At 47.4% G+C, this 14545-nt stretch overlaps 1 protein-coding gene across 2 annotated transcripts in view; it reads right to left on the bottom strand.

Moving 5' to 3' along the window:
* vtg3 (vitellogenin 3, phosvitinless) overlaps positions 1-14545 on the bottom strand; it is a 121346-nt gene that overhangs the window by 58587 nt on the left and 48214 nt on the right. For both annotated transcript variants that reach the window (XM_072510373.1, XM_072510374.1), the window contains 6 exons: positions 12554-12664; positions 9793-9970; positions 8204-8294; positions 7888-8073; positions 6502-6646; positions 6199-6418 (listed from right to left, as the gene is read on the bottom strand). In XM_072510373.1, the coding sequence (XP_072366474.1) occupies positions 6199-6418; positions 6502-6646; positions 7888-8073; positions 8204-8294; positions 9793-9970; positions 12554-12664 (931 nt within the window). The remainder of the gene's footprint in view (positions 1-6198; positions 6419-6501; positions 6647-7887; positions 8074-8203; positions 8295-9792; positions 9971-12553; positions 12665-14545) is intronic.

The raw sequence follows: 14545 nt of genomic DNA, 5'->3' as shown, positions 1-14545 counted from the left end.
ACAGTTTTATCATCACCTTTTGTCTCGCATGTCTCTAATTCATGGTCATGCATCTGTGGTAATATAACACTGGAGGTAGGTCCTAATCTGATTCCTTCCTATAATAGGTCATTCAGGGCCTAAGGCTTTCTGCCTTCTTGAACTGCTGCTGTCCATGTGGTGTCGGTACACCCACAGTGCTGTTTGGAAGGCATTTGACCCAGCACAGTGAAGGAACAGCGATATATTTCCAAGTCAGGATGGTGAGTGACTTGGAGGGAAATTTGCAGGCAGTGGAGACACCAGGTATCTGCTGCTCTTGGCTTTTTGGATGTTTTTGGAAGGTGTTGCCTAAGGAGTCTTGGTGAGTTCCTGCAGTGCATCTTATAGGTGGTACACACGGGTGCTACTGTGCGTCGGTGGTGGAGGGAGTGATGTTTATAGAAGGGGTGCCAGTCAAGTGGGCTGCTTGGTCCTGGACGGTTTTCAGCTTCTTGAGTGTTGTTGGAGCTGCACTCATCCAGGCACGTGGGGAGTATTCCATCAGACTCCTGACTTGTGCCTTGTAGATGGTGGGCAAGGTTTGGGGAGTCAGGAGGTGAGTTACTCATCACAGGATTCCTAGCCTCTGACCTGCTCTTGTCGCCACAGTATTTATATGGCTAGTCCAGTTCAGTATCTGGCCCTAGCCCCCAGGATTTTGATTGTGGGTATTCAGTGATGGGAATGCCATGGAATGCCAAGGGTCGATTTTTTGCTTTTCTCTTATTGGAGATGGTCATTGGGTCGGCACGGTGGCACAGTGGTTAGCACTGTTACCTCACAGTGCCAGGGTCCCGGGTTCAATTCTGGCCTTGGGTGACTGTGTGGAGTTTGCACGTTCTCCCCGTGACTGCATGTTTTCTTTTAATTGCTCCGGTTTCCTCCCACAGTCCAAAGATCAGCAGGTCAGGTGGATTGGCCATGCTAAATTTCCCCTTAATGTCCAAAGATTGGGTGGGATTACAGGGCTAGAGCAGGGGAGTGGGTCTAGGTAGGGTGCTCTTTCTGAGAGTTCGTGCATACGTGAAGTGCCGAAATGCATGTACGCAGTCTATGATTTTATGATTGCCTGGCACTTTTGTGCTGCAAATGTAACTTGCCATCTGTCAGCCCAAGCCTAGATATTGGCTAGATATTGCTGCATTTGCATGTGGACTGCTTCAGTGTCTGAGGAGTCGCAAATGGTGCCGAACATTATGCAATCATCAGTGAACATCCCCACTTCTGACCTTACGATGGAAGGAAGGTCATTGATGAAGCACCTGGAGATGGTTGGGAACACTACCCTGAGGAACTCCTGCAGTGATGTCCCAGGACTGAGATGACTGACCTCCAAAAACCACAACCATCTTCCTTTGTGCTAGGCATGATTCCAAACAATGGAGAGCTGTGCCCTTGATTCCCATTGACTCCAGTTTTGCTAGGGCTCCTTGATGCCAGTTTTGCTAGGGCTCCTTGATGCCATGCTCAATCAAATGCTGCCTTGATGTCAAGGGCAGTCACTCTTACCTCACCTCTGGAGTTCAGCTCTTTTGTCCATGTTTGAACCAAGACTGTAATGAGGTCAGGAGCTGAGTGACCCTGGTGGAACCCAAACTGAGCACCAATGAGCAGGTTATTGCTAAATAAATGCCGCTTGATGGCACTGTTGATGACTCCTTCATCACTCTACTGATGACTGGGAGTAGACTGATAGGGTGGTAATTGGCTGGGTTGGATTCGTCCTTTTTGTGTACAGGACACACTTGGATAATTTTCCACTTTTCCAGGTAGATGCCAGTGTTGTGCCTGTACTGGAACAGCTCGGCTAAGGGCGCGACAAGTTCTGGAGCACAAGTCTTCTGTAGTTTTGTTGTAACATTGTCAGGACCCTGAGTCTTTGAATTATTCAGTGCCTTCAGTCATCTCTTGATTTCACAAGGGGTGAATCGAATTGGCTGAAGACTGACATCCGTGATGTGAAGACTTCTGGAGGAGACCGAGATGGATCATCCACCTGGTGGTTCTGGCTGAAGATTATTGCGAATGCCTTACCTTTTGCAGTGATGCACTGGGCTCCTCCATCATTGAGGACGGGGATATTTGTGGAACCTCCTCCTCCAGTGAGTTGTTTAATTTAGTTTCCATGAAATCCCTACAGTGCAGAAGGAGGCGCTTTGGCTCATCGAGTCAACACCGACCCTCTGAAAGAGCACCCTAACTAGCCCACTCCCCCGCCCTAGCCCCACAACCCCACCTAACCTCGACATCTTTGGACACTAAGGGGCAATTTAGCATGACCAATCCACGTAACCTGCACATCTTTGGACTGTGGGTAGAAACAGGAGTACCTGGGGGAAACCCATGCAGATACCAGGAGAACACGCAAACTCCACACAGACCGTAATGTGCAAATTCCACACATATCCAAGGCCGGAATTGAACCCGCTTCCCAGGCGCTGTGAGGCAGCAGTGGTAACCACTGTGCCACCATGCTGCTCACCAACATTCTTGACTGGATGTGACAGATCTGTTGGTTGTGGGGTCGCGTAGCTCTGTCTATTACTTGCTGCTTGTGTTGTTTGGCACACAAGTAGTCCTGTGTTGTAGCTTTAAGAGGTTCATAGAATTTACAGTGCAGAAGGAGACCATTTGGCCCATCGAGTCTGCACTGGCTCTTGGAAAGAGCACCCTACCCAAGCCCACACCCAGTAACCCCACCCAACACGAAGGGCAATTTTGGACACTAAGGTCAATTTAGCATGGCCAATCCACCTAACCTGCACATCTTTGGACTATGGGAGGAAACCGGAGCACCCGGAGGAAACCCACGCACACACGGGGAGAACGTGCAGACTCCTCACAGACAGTGACCCATGCCGGGAATCGAACCTGGGACCTTGGAGCTGTGAAGCAATTGTGCGAAGCACTATGCTACCGGGCAAACCTCATTTTGTGGTATGCCTGATGTTGCTCCTGTCATGCCCTCCTGCACTCTTCATTGAACCAGTTGATGCCATGGCTGGGTGGTAATGGAACATAGAACATTACAGCGCAGTACAGGCCCTTCGGCCCTCGATGTTGCGCCGACCTGTGAAACCACTGTAAAGCCCATCTACACTATTCCCTTATTGTCCATATGTCTATCCAATGACCATTTGAATGTCCTTAGTGTTGGTGCGTCCACTACTGTTGCAGGCAGGGCAATGGTAGAGCAAGAGATATGCTGGGCCACGAGGTTACAGATTGTGGCTGAGTACAATTCTGCTGCTGCTGATGGGCCGTATGGGTGCCCAATGTTGAATTGCGAGATCTGTTCTGGATCTATCCCATTTTCTATCCCATTTAGCACAAAGGTCGCGCCACATAACATGATGGAACTTTGTCTCCACAAGGACTGTGCAGTGGTCACTCCTGTCAATACTGTCATGGAGAGATGCATCTGCAGCAGGCGGGTTGGTGAGGACTGTGTGTTTTTCCCTCTTGTTGGTTCCCTCACCTCTTGTTGCAGACCCAGTCCAGCAGCTCTGTCCTTCAGGACTCGGCCAGCTCGGTCTGTAATGATGCGACCGAACCACTCTCGGTGATGGACATTGAAGTCCCCACCCAGAGTACATTCTGTACCGTTGCCACCCTCAGTGCTTCCTCCAAGTGGTGTTCAACATGGAGGAGAACTGATTCATCAGCTGATGGTGGATCGTGTGTGGTAATCAGCAGGAACTTTCCTTGTCCATAGGATCCAGAGTTGATGTTGAGGATTCTCAGGGAAACTCCCTCCCGTCTATATACAACTGTGCCGCCACCTCTGCTGGGTCTGTCCTGCCAGTGGGCAGGACATGCCCAGGTTATAGTGGTGTCTGGGATGTTATCTGTAAAGCTTGATTCCGTGATTATGACTATGTCAGGCTGTTGCTTGACTAGTTTGCGAGATATTTCTCCCAGTTTTGGCACCGGACACTATATGTTAGTAAGGAGCACTTTTCAAGGTCGACAGGGCTGGGTTAGCCATGACCATCTCCAATGTCTCTATCAATGCCGGGTGGTCCAACCGGTTTCTTTCCTTTTTATTGACTTTGTAGTGGTTTGATACAACTGAGTGAGTGACTTGCTAGGTCATTTCAGAGGGTATTTAAGAGTCAATCACATTGCTGTGGATCTGGAGTCACAGTTAGGCCAGACTTGGGTGAGGACCGCAGATTTCCTTCCCTGAAGGACATTTGTCCTAACTTGTCTCAACATTATTGTGAAACACATTGGGGTGGATTTTTTGCATGGTGGGGAGGAAGGAAATGAGGGGAAGAATGGATTACCCGTCCCACTCCCTAGTCCCCACCCTGAGCCTTGGAAACCAGAAATCAGGTTGTCACAAAACAATAATAAGCTGGGCGCAGCTCCTAATAAGGTGAGAGTGGGACTGCTGCCCCCTTCAGGAAGTCCCATGCTAGAGCGCTGTCAGCCAGTGGATTGGCAGGCAGTCCTGTACTGCCAGCAGTGCCAGAAGACAGTATTGGCCACTACTGGGATTGCATGCAGTCCCTGAGAAGAAGGGAAGATGGATACCATTCTTGGGTAAGTCACAGTATTTTGGTCTGACATGGCTGGGGGACCCCCAATGAAAGGGGTGGGGTGAGGGGGGGGGGAGGGGGGGGTAGCCTGGGGGTCAGTTTAGAGAGGTCAGCGTAGGGCAAAAGGGGATGTATCATCTTCGCGATGGTGCCTCCGATTGGCGCAGACTCTCAGTGCATGAATATTAAGCTCATTTTCTGTTGTGCAGTGTATAACAAGCTTCCCCCCATGTTCCGCTGAGTCAGTCCAGTGAGAAGATAAGCCACATAGACTGGAAAATCACAGGAACTATTATCAGTCTATGCTGGGATAGCAATAACCATTGGGGAATGGAGGGACGGGGGGGGGGGGGGGGGGGGGTGAAATCAGCTCTGGTTCCAGCCCCCTTCATTATTTTTAATGTCATTCATGTTGGGAAGGACACAGGGTGGGTGAGATGAGAATGGTTCAGTAAATGGAACTTATCTGACCTTCAAACTGCCCAAGGTAGACAGAGAGCTGGAATCCAGGATGGGTTGGGAAATGTTACTTTTATTAAAATGTCATTGCTGTGCAATAGACTTGCATCAGAACTACCACTTTAGGAAAACATCACGTAAAGCATTTTCAACTCTGCGGACCCTCTCCCTGACAGAAGGAGCGGTTCAGCTTTGCACAGCTCCCAACGGCCCCTGTGAAAATCTCATGATGTTAGAAGGCGAGATCTGAACAAGCTCCTTAATTACTCACTTAACGATGCGGGCAACATCGTTTTTTCACCCTCTAACCGTCCCGTATGGTCTGATCTTATGGACTGAACTAATCTTGCTACGCATCTTCTCTACAGTTGTAGCACTTGGAACAGATCGGATAGATGTGGGCAGGTTGTTTCCACTGGCGGGTGAAAGCAGAACTATGGGGCATAGCCTCAAAATAAGGGGATGTAGATTTAGGACTGAGCTGAGGAGGAACTTCTTCACCCAAAGGGTTGTGAATCTATGGAATTCCTTGCCCAGTGAAGCAGTTGAGGCTCCTTCATTAAATGTTTTTAAGATAAAGATAGATAGTTTTTTGAAGAATGAAGGAATAAAGGGTTATGGTGTTCGGGCCGGAAAGTGGAGCTGAGTCCACAAAAGATCAGCCATGATCTCACTGAATGGTGGAGCAGGCTCGAGGGGCCAGATGGCCTACTCCTGCTCCAAGTTCTTATGTTCTTATATAACGTATACTTCACCCACTGTCAATGTGTATGTATTCCCATTATGTATTCTCATGTATTTATCGTATGTTCTATGTGTTCAGGTATGGAATGACCTGCATGGACCGTACGCAGAACAATACCTTTTACTCTACCTCGGTACACATGACAATAAATCCAAATCTAATCTATGCGGAAACCGACGGAATCGGGAAAGGAGGAGGCAGGCTGGCTTGGAGGCCTTTTATTGGGTCACCTAATCCCACGCCAACTTGATTCGGCGCACACAGATCTGCCCCCAAGTGTCCATGTTCACTCAACATGTCTCATTATAAATCAGAGAAGGGCGGCGGTTCACTTCACTTATGTTATTTGCCATGAAGGGCTTCAGGATGACCTGAATAGACGGAAGAGGTTTTTAAATCCAAGCTATTTTCTTTTATCAGTGCCTTTACCTGGTTTGATTGTGACTTCAATCGATTTATCTCCAACCATTTTGTACAGTGGAGAGTCAGTGGTGAAAGCGGTGTTTTCCATACTTGTCTTGTAACAAACCTCGACTCCGAATGTGTTGGAGCTTGTACAAGCCTGGTGGACTGTTGGGCTTGGTACGTCTGGTGTATCTTCAGCAGAGCACACAGATCCCCGTGGTATAGCAAGAGGCAACACTTTCTCCTGTAATACAATCACCATTTAACAGAGAAGCAGACCACAGCCAAGCAGAGGAGAAAGCAACTCGGAGGGGTTATTTTGTTTACCATCGCATCCTGGTGATCCAATGTTGAATTCTTCACTAAACTCAATTCACTGTTCATTAATCGAAACTCTTCTCTCGATAGCAGTGGAGTGACTTTCTCTGCAGCCAAATCTTCAATATTTCTTGCGAATGCAAATGCCCGAGACCTGTATAGACACAAAAACAGAAGTAAAGACCAATGGGGTCATTGAGCTCTCTCCATCTCGGGTCCATGTGCTAATCTCCTATCTGCAAGCAGTGGCTCAGTGGTCACTTTGGTAATCTTGTGTCTGAATCCGAAGTCTGTGTGTTCATGATCTCACGACAGAGATTTGAGCACTTCTTGTGCAGTGCTGTGGGAGTGTTTGCACTGTCGCAGATGCATCTTCCAAATGGAACATTAAACCCAGCGGTCTCAGGTGAGTGTGAAAGATTCCTGGTGTTTTGGCCAATATCAATCCCTCAATGAACATCACTAAAATTGCAATACTGCCTGTGGGATCTTACTGTGTGCGGGTTGGCGACCGCAATTCCTAAGTTACGACAATGATTATACGTTGAAAAGAATACTTAACCTGTTGGAAAGTGCTTTGTGACATTTTATGGCCGTTCACGCAAGTGGGATCTTCCTGGCCCGCCAACGGCGCTGCCCCACCGCTGGCATTCCGCCGGCAAGTGTTCCACTCAACGGGAAATCCCTTGGCAACGGCAGCACCAGGAGATCCCAGCACCAGCCTCCCTCCATCGCAAAACACACGACGGGCTGCTCGGTAAATCCCTACCCGTGTCTGCCTTTCTGTGACCCAGCCCTTACACTAGATAAATATTGATGCTTTTGTTACCTTCAGTCTCGACTCTTCCCACGTTGCCTATTGATCTCAAACTTTAAGAAATGTTCATGGATTAAAAACCCCATTGTGCCACACGTTGCCCTAATCATAGCGAATGAGGTTTTGTCCATTAACTTTAATGAATGAAGCAGTGTGTATATGGGAGCAAGCAAATGTCTTCAATCCTGTAATCCTGTCCCCTGCACCTGCCAGGGAATGGTGTGTCCAGACTTTAACCCCCTACATTATTTTACACTTGCGACAATATTTATAATTCAAAAATACTTCAATTTGGGATGTCTTTGGGTGAACTCTATTTTCTCTCTCCACAGATTGCTGCCAGACCTGAGGCGTTTTCCATCATTTGTTGTTTTGTTTCCGAATCCAGCATCCACAGATTTTGATCATTTTCCCTTTAGCTCAATGTCAAGTTTTGTCTAAATGATGCTCCTGTGAAGTGCCTTGGAGACATTTTAATATGATAATGGCGCTACATAAATGCAAGCTGCCGTTGATGTTGTAGACTGGGAAGAGAAACAGTGAAAGAAAAAATGGTAAGTGGGGAGAGTTTCCATTACCTAGCCGAAAACAGCTGATCTTCCTGTTGCCATGGGAGTCTTTCAATTTTGACATTGCTCTTCTTCAAGTTTACTCTTGCGGTGAAGTTCACAGGGATAACGGCGCTCGTTTTCAACTGCACTTCTACTCCTGTCTGAATCAGAGGTGTGTTTATTCCCATAACGGCAATAACATCTTTGACTGAGCTGGAGAGGAAGGTGGTAAAAAGGATACTGTGAGAGTTGAAAAGAAATTTGGCTGACCGATATCGATTGATTAAGAAACGCTTCTCCACTTTGCCCAGGCAGTTTAATTACCTTTGTGTAAAATACCCACCTTGAGGTGAACTGGACATCAGTCTCAATGCTGGTATTCAGGAGTTGAACCATGGTCAAATTGGAAGAGCGTAGAGTGAACTTCACTTTGGCTGTTGGAAGAATTCAATGGGGGGGGGGAACAAAATGAAAATTTAAGGTGGCTTTGTTCCAATAAAGGGTAACACAATACTGAAAATGCTGGAATTCTGAAATAAGCATGGAAAATTCCCAGCAATCCAGCCAACGTTGGGGCCGGAAAAGGACTGGCGAATGTTCTGGGGTCGAAGCCCCTTTGTCAGAATTCACCAAAACAAAGATGGCGGAGTGAGCAACGGTCACAAATCAAAGACTCGACTTTTGTCTTGTTCGGGCCTCGTAGGTTCCTCACCGAAAGATGGAATCTCAGCAGTATTCAAAAACGAGAAGGCGATTATCTAACATCATGGGCTAAATACCGGATTTAACAATATAGCCAAAAGCTGAGTCGCTGGTCTTTCATCCGAATGCTATGTGATCTTGCTATGCTCAAAATAGTTGTTCCATTAGCCCACATGACTAAATAGCTGATTTTAGTCACAGAATTGTTCCAGAACAGTAAACGGCCATTCGGCCCATCTACACAAAAGGATAATAAGAAACTGGAATCCTCTCCCCCAAAGGACAGGGCATACTGAGGAACAATTTGAGCTTTCAAGACTGATATGGCTTGATTTTTGGTTGTCAGGGGTATCAGGGATTGGAAGCGGAGGCACGTAAATAGAATTGAGATGTAATTCAGCAATGGTCTGATTGAATGATGGATTAGTTGCAAGGGGCTGGAATATGACCTCCTGTTCCTGTGCTTCTGAAAGATGCAATGAGGCTCGATATAAATGCAAGTCTGTTTCTTCTTTAATTTCTCTGCAGTGCATTTCCAGCACTAGGCGTGAATTTTTGCCAGCGCCCTGGTGGTGGGCTGGGGTGTTGGCAGTGCAGGAACAGAGGTGGGGGCTGGAGAAGTTTCCCAGTGACTGGCCGATGGGCCGATTGGCTGCCCGATCCGTGGAGGCATAATTAAAGCCCCAATTACATGTCATCTGACAAGGGTGCTGGCATTTTGATGAAGGTGAGGAAGACCCACCCATGGGGAGGCTGCCAGCTTCATAGAGGCGGCCCACCTGCGGCAACTCTGGGGGTTATTGTAACAAGAGGTGGCAAGGCCCAAAGAGGTTGCGGCAGGCAGTAGCGGCAGTCCCAGTGTCTCCAGGAACCACCTGGAGAAGGGTCTCCCTGAGGAAGGGGCATTTCGCCCAACCCCCTGAATTTTAATTTTTGCATTCCTGTCAGAGGGTGCCGCCATTTTGAGGTTTCCGGCCTGCGTCAGCTGGATCCACCTCTCCCAGTGGGGCTGCTCAGCCTTCAGAGCTGCCGACCCTCTGACTAGGCCGGCAACATTTCGCCCACAATCCGTCCTCACTTTGACTGCAGGCCCAGAGGCAGCCAGTTAGGAAGCATGCAATAAAACGCTGGCATTTCCAGGCTTAGGACTCGCTTTTCGGCCTGAGGTCAGGATACCGAAGTCCGCAGTAAAATTCAGCCCCTTGTCACAGCTGTCCACGAAATAATTACCCTGTGCTGCTGAAACGACGGTGTAATAAAACGCCATCTCCATTGGCAGGCCAAGCGATGTTGGCACAATGTGCCGAATCTCGGATGCCAGCAAGGGTTTAGTCCAGTGCATTGTTACTCCATTCTGAAGCATGACTATGAACTTCGCCAGTAATCTCTCAATTTTTTCTTTCTTCAGCTAAAGCAAGACAAAAATTGAAAACGTGCAAATAAGTTAGAGTGTAAGACCCTGAAGCTCTTCATAAATTCATTAAATGTCATATTTTAACATTGGTAGCCGGGCAGAGCCCACATGGCCAACAAGAACACGGGAGCAGGAGTAGGCCATTCGGTCCCTCAAGCCTCTTCTTTCATGCAATGCTATCATGGTGGATCTTCAACATCAATTCCACTTTCCCGCCTTCACGATCCTGCAACATCAACTCCCTCCCGAATTTCCGCTTGACCTTGTAAGGAAAGGATCTCCCATTCATAGGGGCTGGTTTAGCACAGTGGGCTAAACAGCTGGATTGTAATACAGAACAAGGCCAGCAGCGCGGGTTCAATTCCTGTGCCGGTCTCCCTGAACAGGCGCCGGAATGTGGCGACTAGGGGCTTTTCACAGTAACTTCATTGAAGTCTACTTGTGACAATAAGTGATTATTATTATTATGATTATTCTCTCCTCAAATGTCAGCTGGTCGGATCTCCCAACACTAGGAATTCCAGCTCCTGGAAATCAATTGATTGAGTGAAGTAATGCGGTAAGTTGGTCCTTGGGTGCAGTGGTGGGGTGGTGGTTAGGGATGATTTGCCGTGGGAGAGAGGAGGCTCTCGTTTGGGCAAGCAATATCAAGAAAAATAAGTATGTTTTCAATCACAGGAATAGAGTGGTCATTATGTAATATTGGGGATGCATTGCGGCCTGGGAAACACCCACGATGAGAAGTTTGCAGATTTTCGGGCAATTGTGGTAAGATGGTTTTGGAGCTGAACCCATGTGACTTGGGTGGTCAGTGACCCTACGTAACTATGTTGCCCATTTACTGACTGGGCCAAGTTCATTCTTGGGTTTCGAAACATCCAAAGCCAACTTAGTGCTTTACAATACTCCATCTGCTAATGGTGAACTGTGGCCGCAGTGTGTATGAACAACAAGGGTGCTCTGCAACAACTCACCAAGGCTTCTTCAACAGCACCTTCCAAAACACTCAACATCGACAGCCTAGACAGAACAAGAGCAACAGATGCTTGGGATCCGCATCACGGGCAAGTTCCCCTCGAAGCCACGCACTGTTCTGACTTGAAACTATATCACCGTTCCTTCACTGTCGCTGGGTCAAAATCCTGGAACTCCCTCCCTAACCGCACTGCGGGTGTACCTACATCACATGGATTGCAGTGGTTTAAGAAGGTGGCTCACCAATACCTTTTCAAACACATGCAGGAATGGGCAATAAAAATGCTTTCCTCGTTATTGATGGTAACATTCCATGAATGGATGGAAAAAGACCATTCACTCCATCATGATTGCAAAGACTTTTTATTCTAGCTCTTCGGCACTAATTTGACTTTGTTTTCCTTCTGCTCATCACCTTGGAAGTTATTCCGGTTAAAATATGTATTTACATTTTCTTTAGAAGAGTCAGTGAACTCGACTTCAATCCTGTGCTCCAACAGCATTCAAAATAAATTTACAAAATCTCTCCTCACTCTCAGCCAAGACTCATCACTGACTCCCAAAACCTCCAACACATTATTGGTTGCAAGAGCTTAGAAAAGAAACCCAGCGCTATTTATATTTAAAAACGTCATCCTTATTTCTTTTTGTTTTGATCTGGATTTTTATGATGCAATTAGGCAATTCGGATGGCTGATCCTCTGTCTGGGAGTCACCCCACAGCAGTCTCCAGAGCAAAGGAATTTTCTTCTGCATTTTGGAATGTCTCACCTCGTTTTGCCAAGGGAGTGACTAACAGACAACTGAGGAATGTTCAGGCCAATTTCAGAGGGGCAGACACAAAGATAAATTGTATTTGGTAAGCCAATCCTGCTTGTGGTGTCATTGGGCCGGCTGTGCTAATGGCCGAGATTCTCTGTTGTCAGTCCGCCCCACAACCGCTGCTAGCGAGGAAGTAGAATTTGGCGTACTGTCTACTGGCGGCAGTGTTCTCTTCTCCCGCTGCTTGTCAATGGGATTTTCCAGTGAAGCCACCTCACGCCATCGGAAATACCCGGGCGGAGGTACGTTGCCGGCGGGACCAGAGAGTCCTGCCGCCAGCGAATGGCCGGAGAATTCCGTCCAGCAGCTTCCCAAACGCCAGACATCCAACGTAGATGGCACCCCCTTCGACAACTGGCAGCTGAGATATCCTGGAAACAAAGCCAATTCCAGAGGCTGGATAAACATCCCTGTTTAAAGCAATTGTAGGGGAGAAAGGTCACATGACCCAAGACTCTGATCTTTTGGACAATTATGGGCTTCACGACCAGTTTCCTGTTTTAACAATCAACCGGTACACCACAAAGAAGCGGGCTCTATCCAGACAGGTCTACTGGTCCATCGAATCTGACTCCACTGGAAGAATTAGTACCATTGCCTCTGGAGCTGACTCAACCTTTGTGAGGCCACATCACCGTGCAGCATGAACACCACCTGTAAAACAATCTTCCAACACCGGTCTCTCCAGCCAGCCAAACCTGGACGTCCATGTGGACTTTGGACTCTGGAACTCACGTGATCCAATATTCATTTGGTAAAATGGCCGATTAAATGACTAACCTCTTGTAAATCTTCCTGGTGAAGTTCAGCAAAAGCAAGTTCTTGACCAAACAACTTGATCCAGGCGACTGCGAGTGGCTTAGTTGTGGGTATGGATTTCCATCCAGGCACCTAGTGGTCAACAAAATTCAGAAGAAAAAACAATGACTAAATGCTGTAGATCTGAAACAAGATCAGAGAATGGCAGTGGTTCGCGTCCAGCAAAGAGAAATGAAAGGTTCATATTTCAAGAGCAGCTTCGAGGAAGAGTTTACATCTGGTCCCTGACTGTGTACCACCCACTGTATGCACTACAGACAACTTGCCAATAGCTTCTTGGACAGCGCCTCTGGGCAAACCTGGGCAATGGCAACAAGTGTTGCCAGCGCCAAGGTCCCCCCCAAGCCAGACACCATCCTAACCTGGACATAAATATCTCACCTTCATTGGGTCGATATCCTGAGAAACCCCCTACCTAACAATACTGTGGGAATACCAGCACGACATGGATTGCAATGGATGAAAAATGAGCACCGTCACCCTCTCAGGGAAACTCGGGATGGGTCTTATGAAGGACGTCTGAGAATCAGTTAACAATGATGCTGAAGGAGAGGCCACCATTTGGTGTTATAATTTCAAAAAGCCATGGGTTTGAGAATCATGATGCGGAGATGCCGGCGTTGGACTGGGGTGGGCACAGTAAGAAGTCTTACAACAGCAGGTTAAAGTCCAACAGGTTTATTTGGAATCACAAGCTTTCAGAGAGTAGCTCACTTGATGAAGGAGCTACGCTCCGAAAGCTAGTGATTCCAAATAAACCTGTTGGACTTTAACCTGATGTTGTAAGACTTCTTTGAGAATCATGTTACAGCAGTGCTGTAAATCTGACAGCTGCTGATGAAATGATATAGATCTTTGTGTGCAGGGGACAATTTCAAAGTTTGCAGTTGACAAAAAAGCATTGTAAGCTGTAAAGAGGACAGGGTAGAACTTCAAAAGTACATGGACAAGTTGTTGGGGTGGGAAGATAGGTTGCAGATGAAGTTCAATGCGGAGAAGTGTGAAGAAAATGGAGGGACAATAAATAATAAGGGGTAAAATTCTTCAGGGGGTGCAGGAGCAGACGGACCCGGGTGTGCATGTGCATTCATCATTGAAGTGGCAGGACAGGTGGAGAGAACAGTGAGTAAATCAAACAGTATTTTGGGCTTTATTAATTGAGGCAAAGAGTACAAGAGCAAGGAAGTTATGGTGAACTTACACAAGACACTAGTTAGACCTCAGATGCAGTATTGTGTACATTTCTGGGCTTCACACTATAGGAATGATGTGAACGCATTGGAGAGAGTGCAGAAGAGGTTTACAAATGCAATCCATGTGGTGTAGGTACATCCACATTGCTGTTAGGAAAGAGTGCCAAGATTTTGACCCAGGGACAGTTAAAGAATGCAGATATAGTTCCAAGCCAGGATATTGTGTGACTTGGAGAGGAACTGACAGGTAGTGGTGTTCCCCTGTTTATGCTGCTCTCATTATAAGTGCCGATGGAGGTGCCTTTGTTAGCTCCTGACCTCATTACAGCCTTGTTTCAAACATGAACAAAAGAGCTGAATGTCAGAGGTGAGGTGAGAGTGACTGCCCTTGTCATCAAGGCAGCATTTGATTGAGTGTGGCATCAAGGAGCCCTAGCTAAATCTAATGGGAATCAGGGGACAACTCTCCACTGGTTGGAGTCATACCTGGCACAAAGGAAGATGGTTGTGGTGGTTGGAGGTCAATCATCTCACTCCAGGCCATCACCTTAGGGTAGTGTCCTAGGCCCAACCATCTTCAGCTGCTTCATCAATGACCTGCCTTCCATCATAAGATCAGAAATGGGGATGTTCGCTGATGACTGCACAATGTTAGCACCATTCGCGACTCTTCAGATAATGAAGCAGTCCATGTCCAAATGCAACAAGACCTGGACAATATCCAGGCTTGGGCTGACAAGTGGCAAGTTACATTCGCGCC

This window comes from Scyliorhinus torazame, chromosome 7 (assembly GCF_047496885.1).
Source record: "Scyliorhinus torazame isolate Kashiwa2021f chromosome 7, sScyTor2.1, whole genome shotgun sequence".
NCBI classification, from domain to species: Eukaryota; Metazoa; Chordata; class Chondrichthyes; order Carcharhiniformes; family Scyliorhinidae; genus Scyliorhinus; species Scyliorhinus torazame.
Note: the sequence above shows the minus strand (reverse complement) of the source record. Positions and strands in the feature narration are given on the sequence as shown.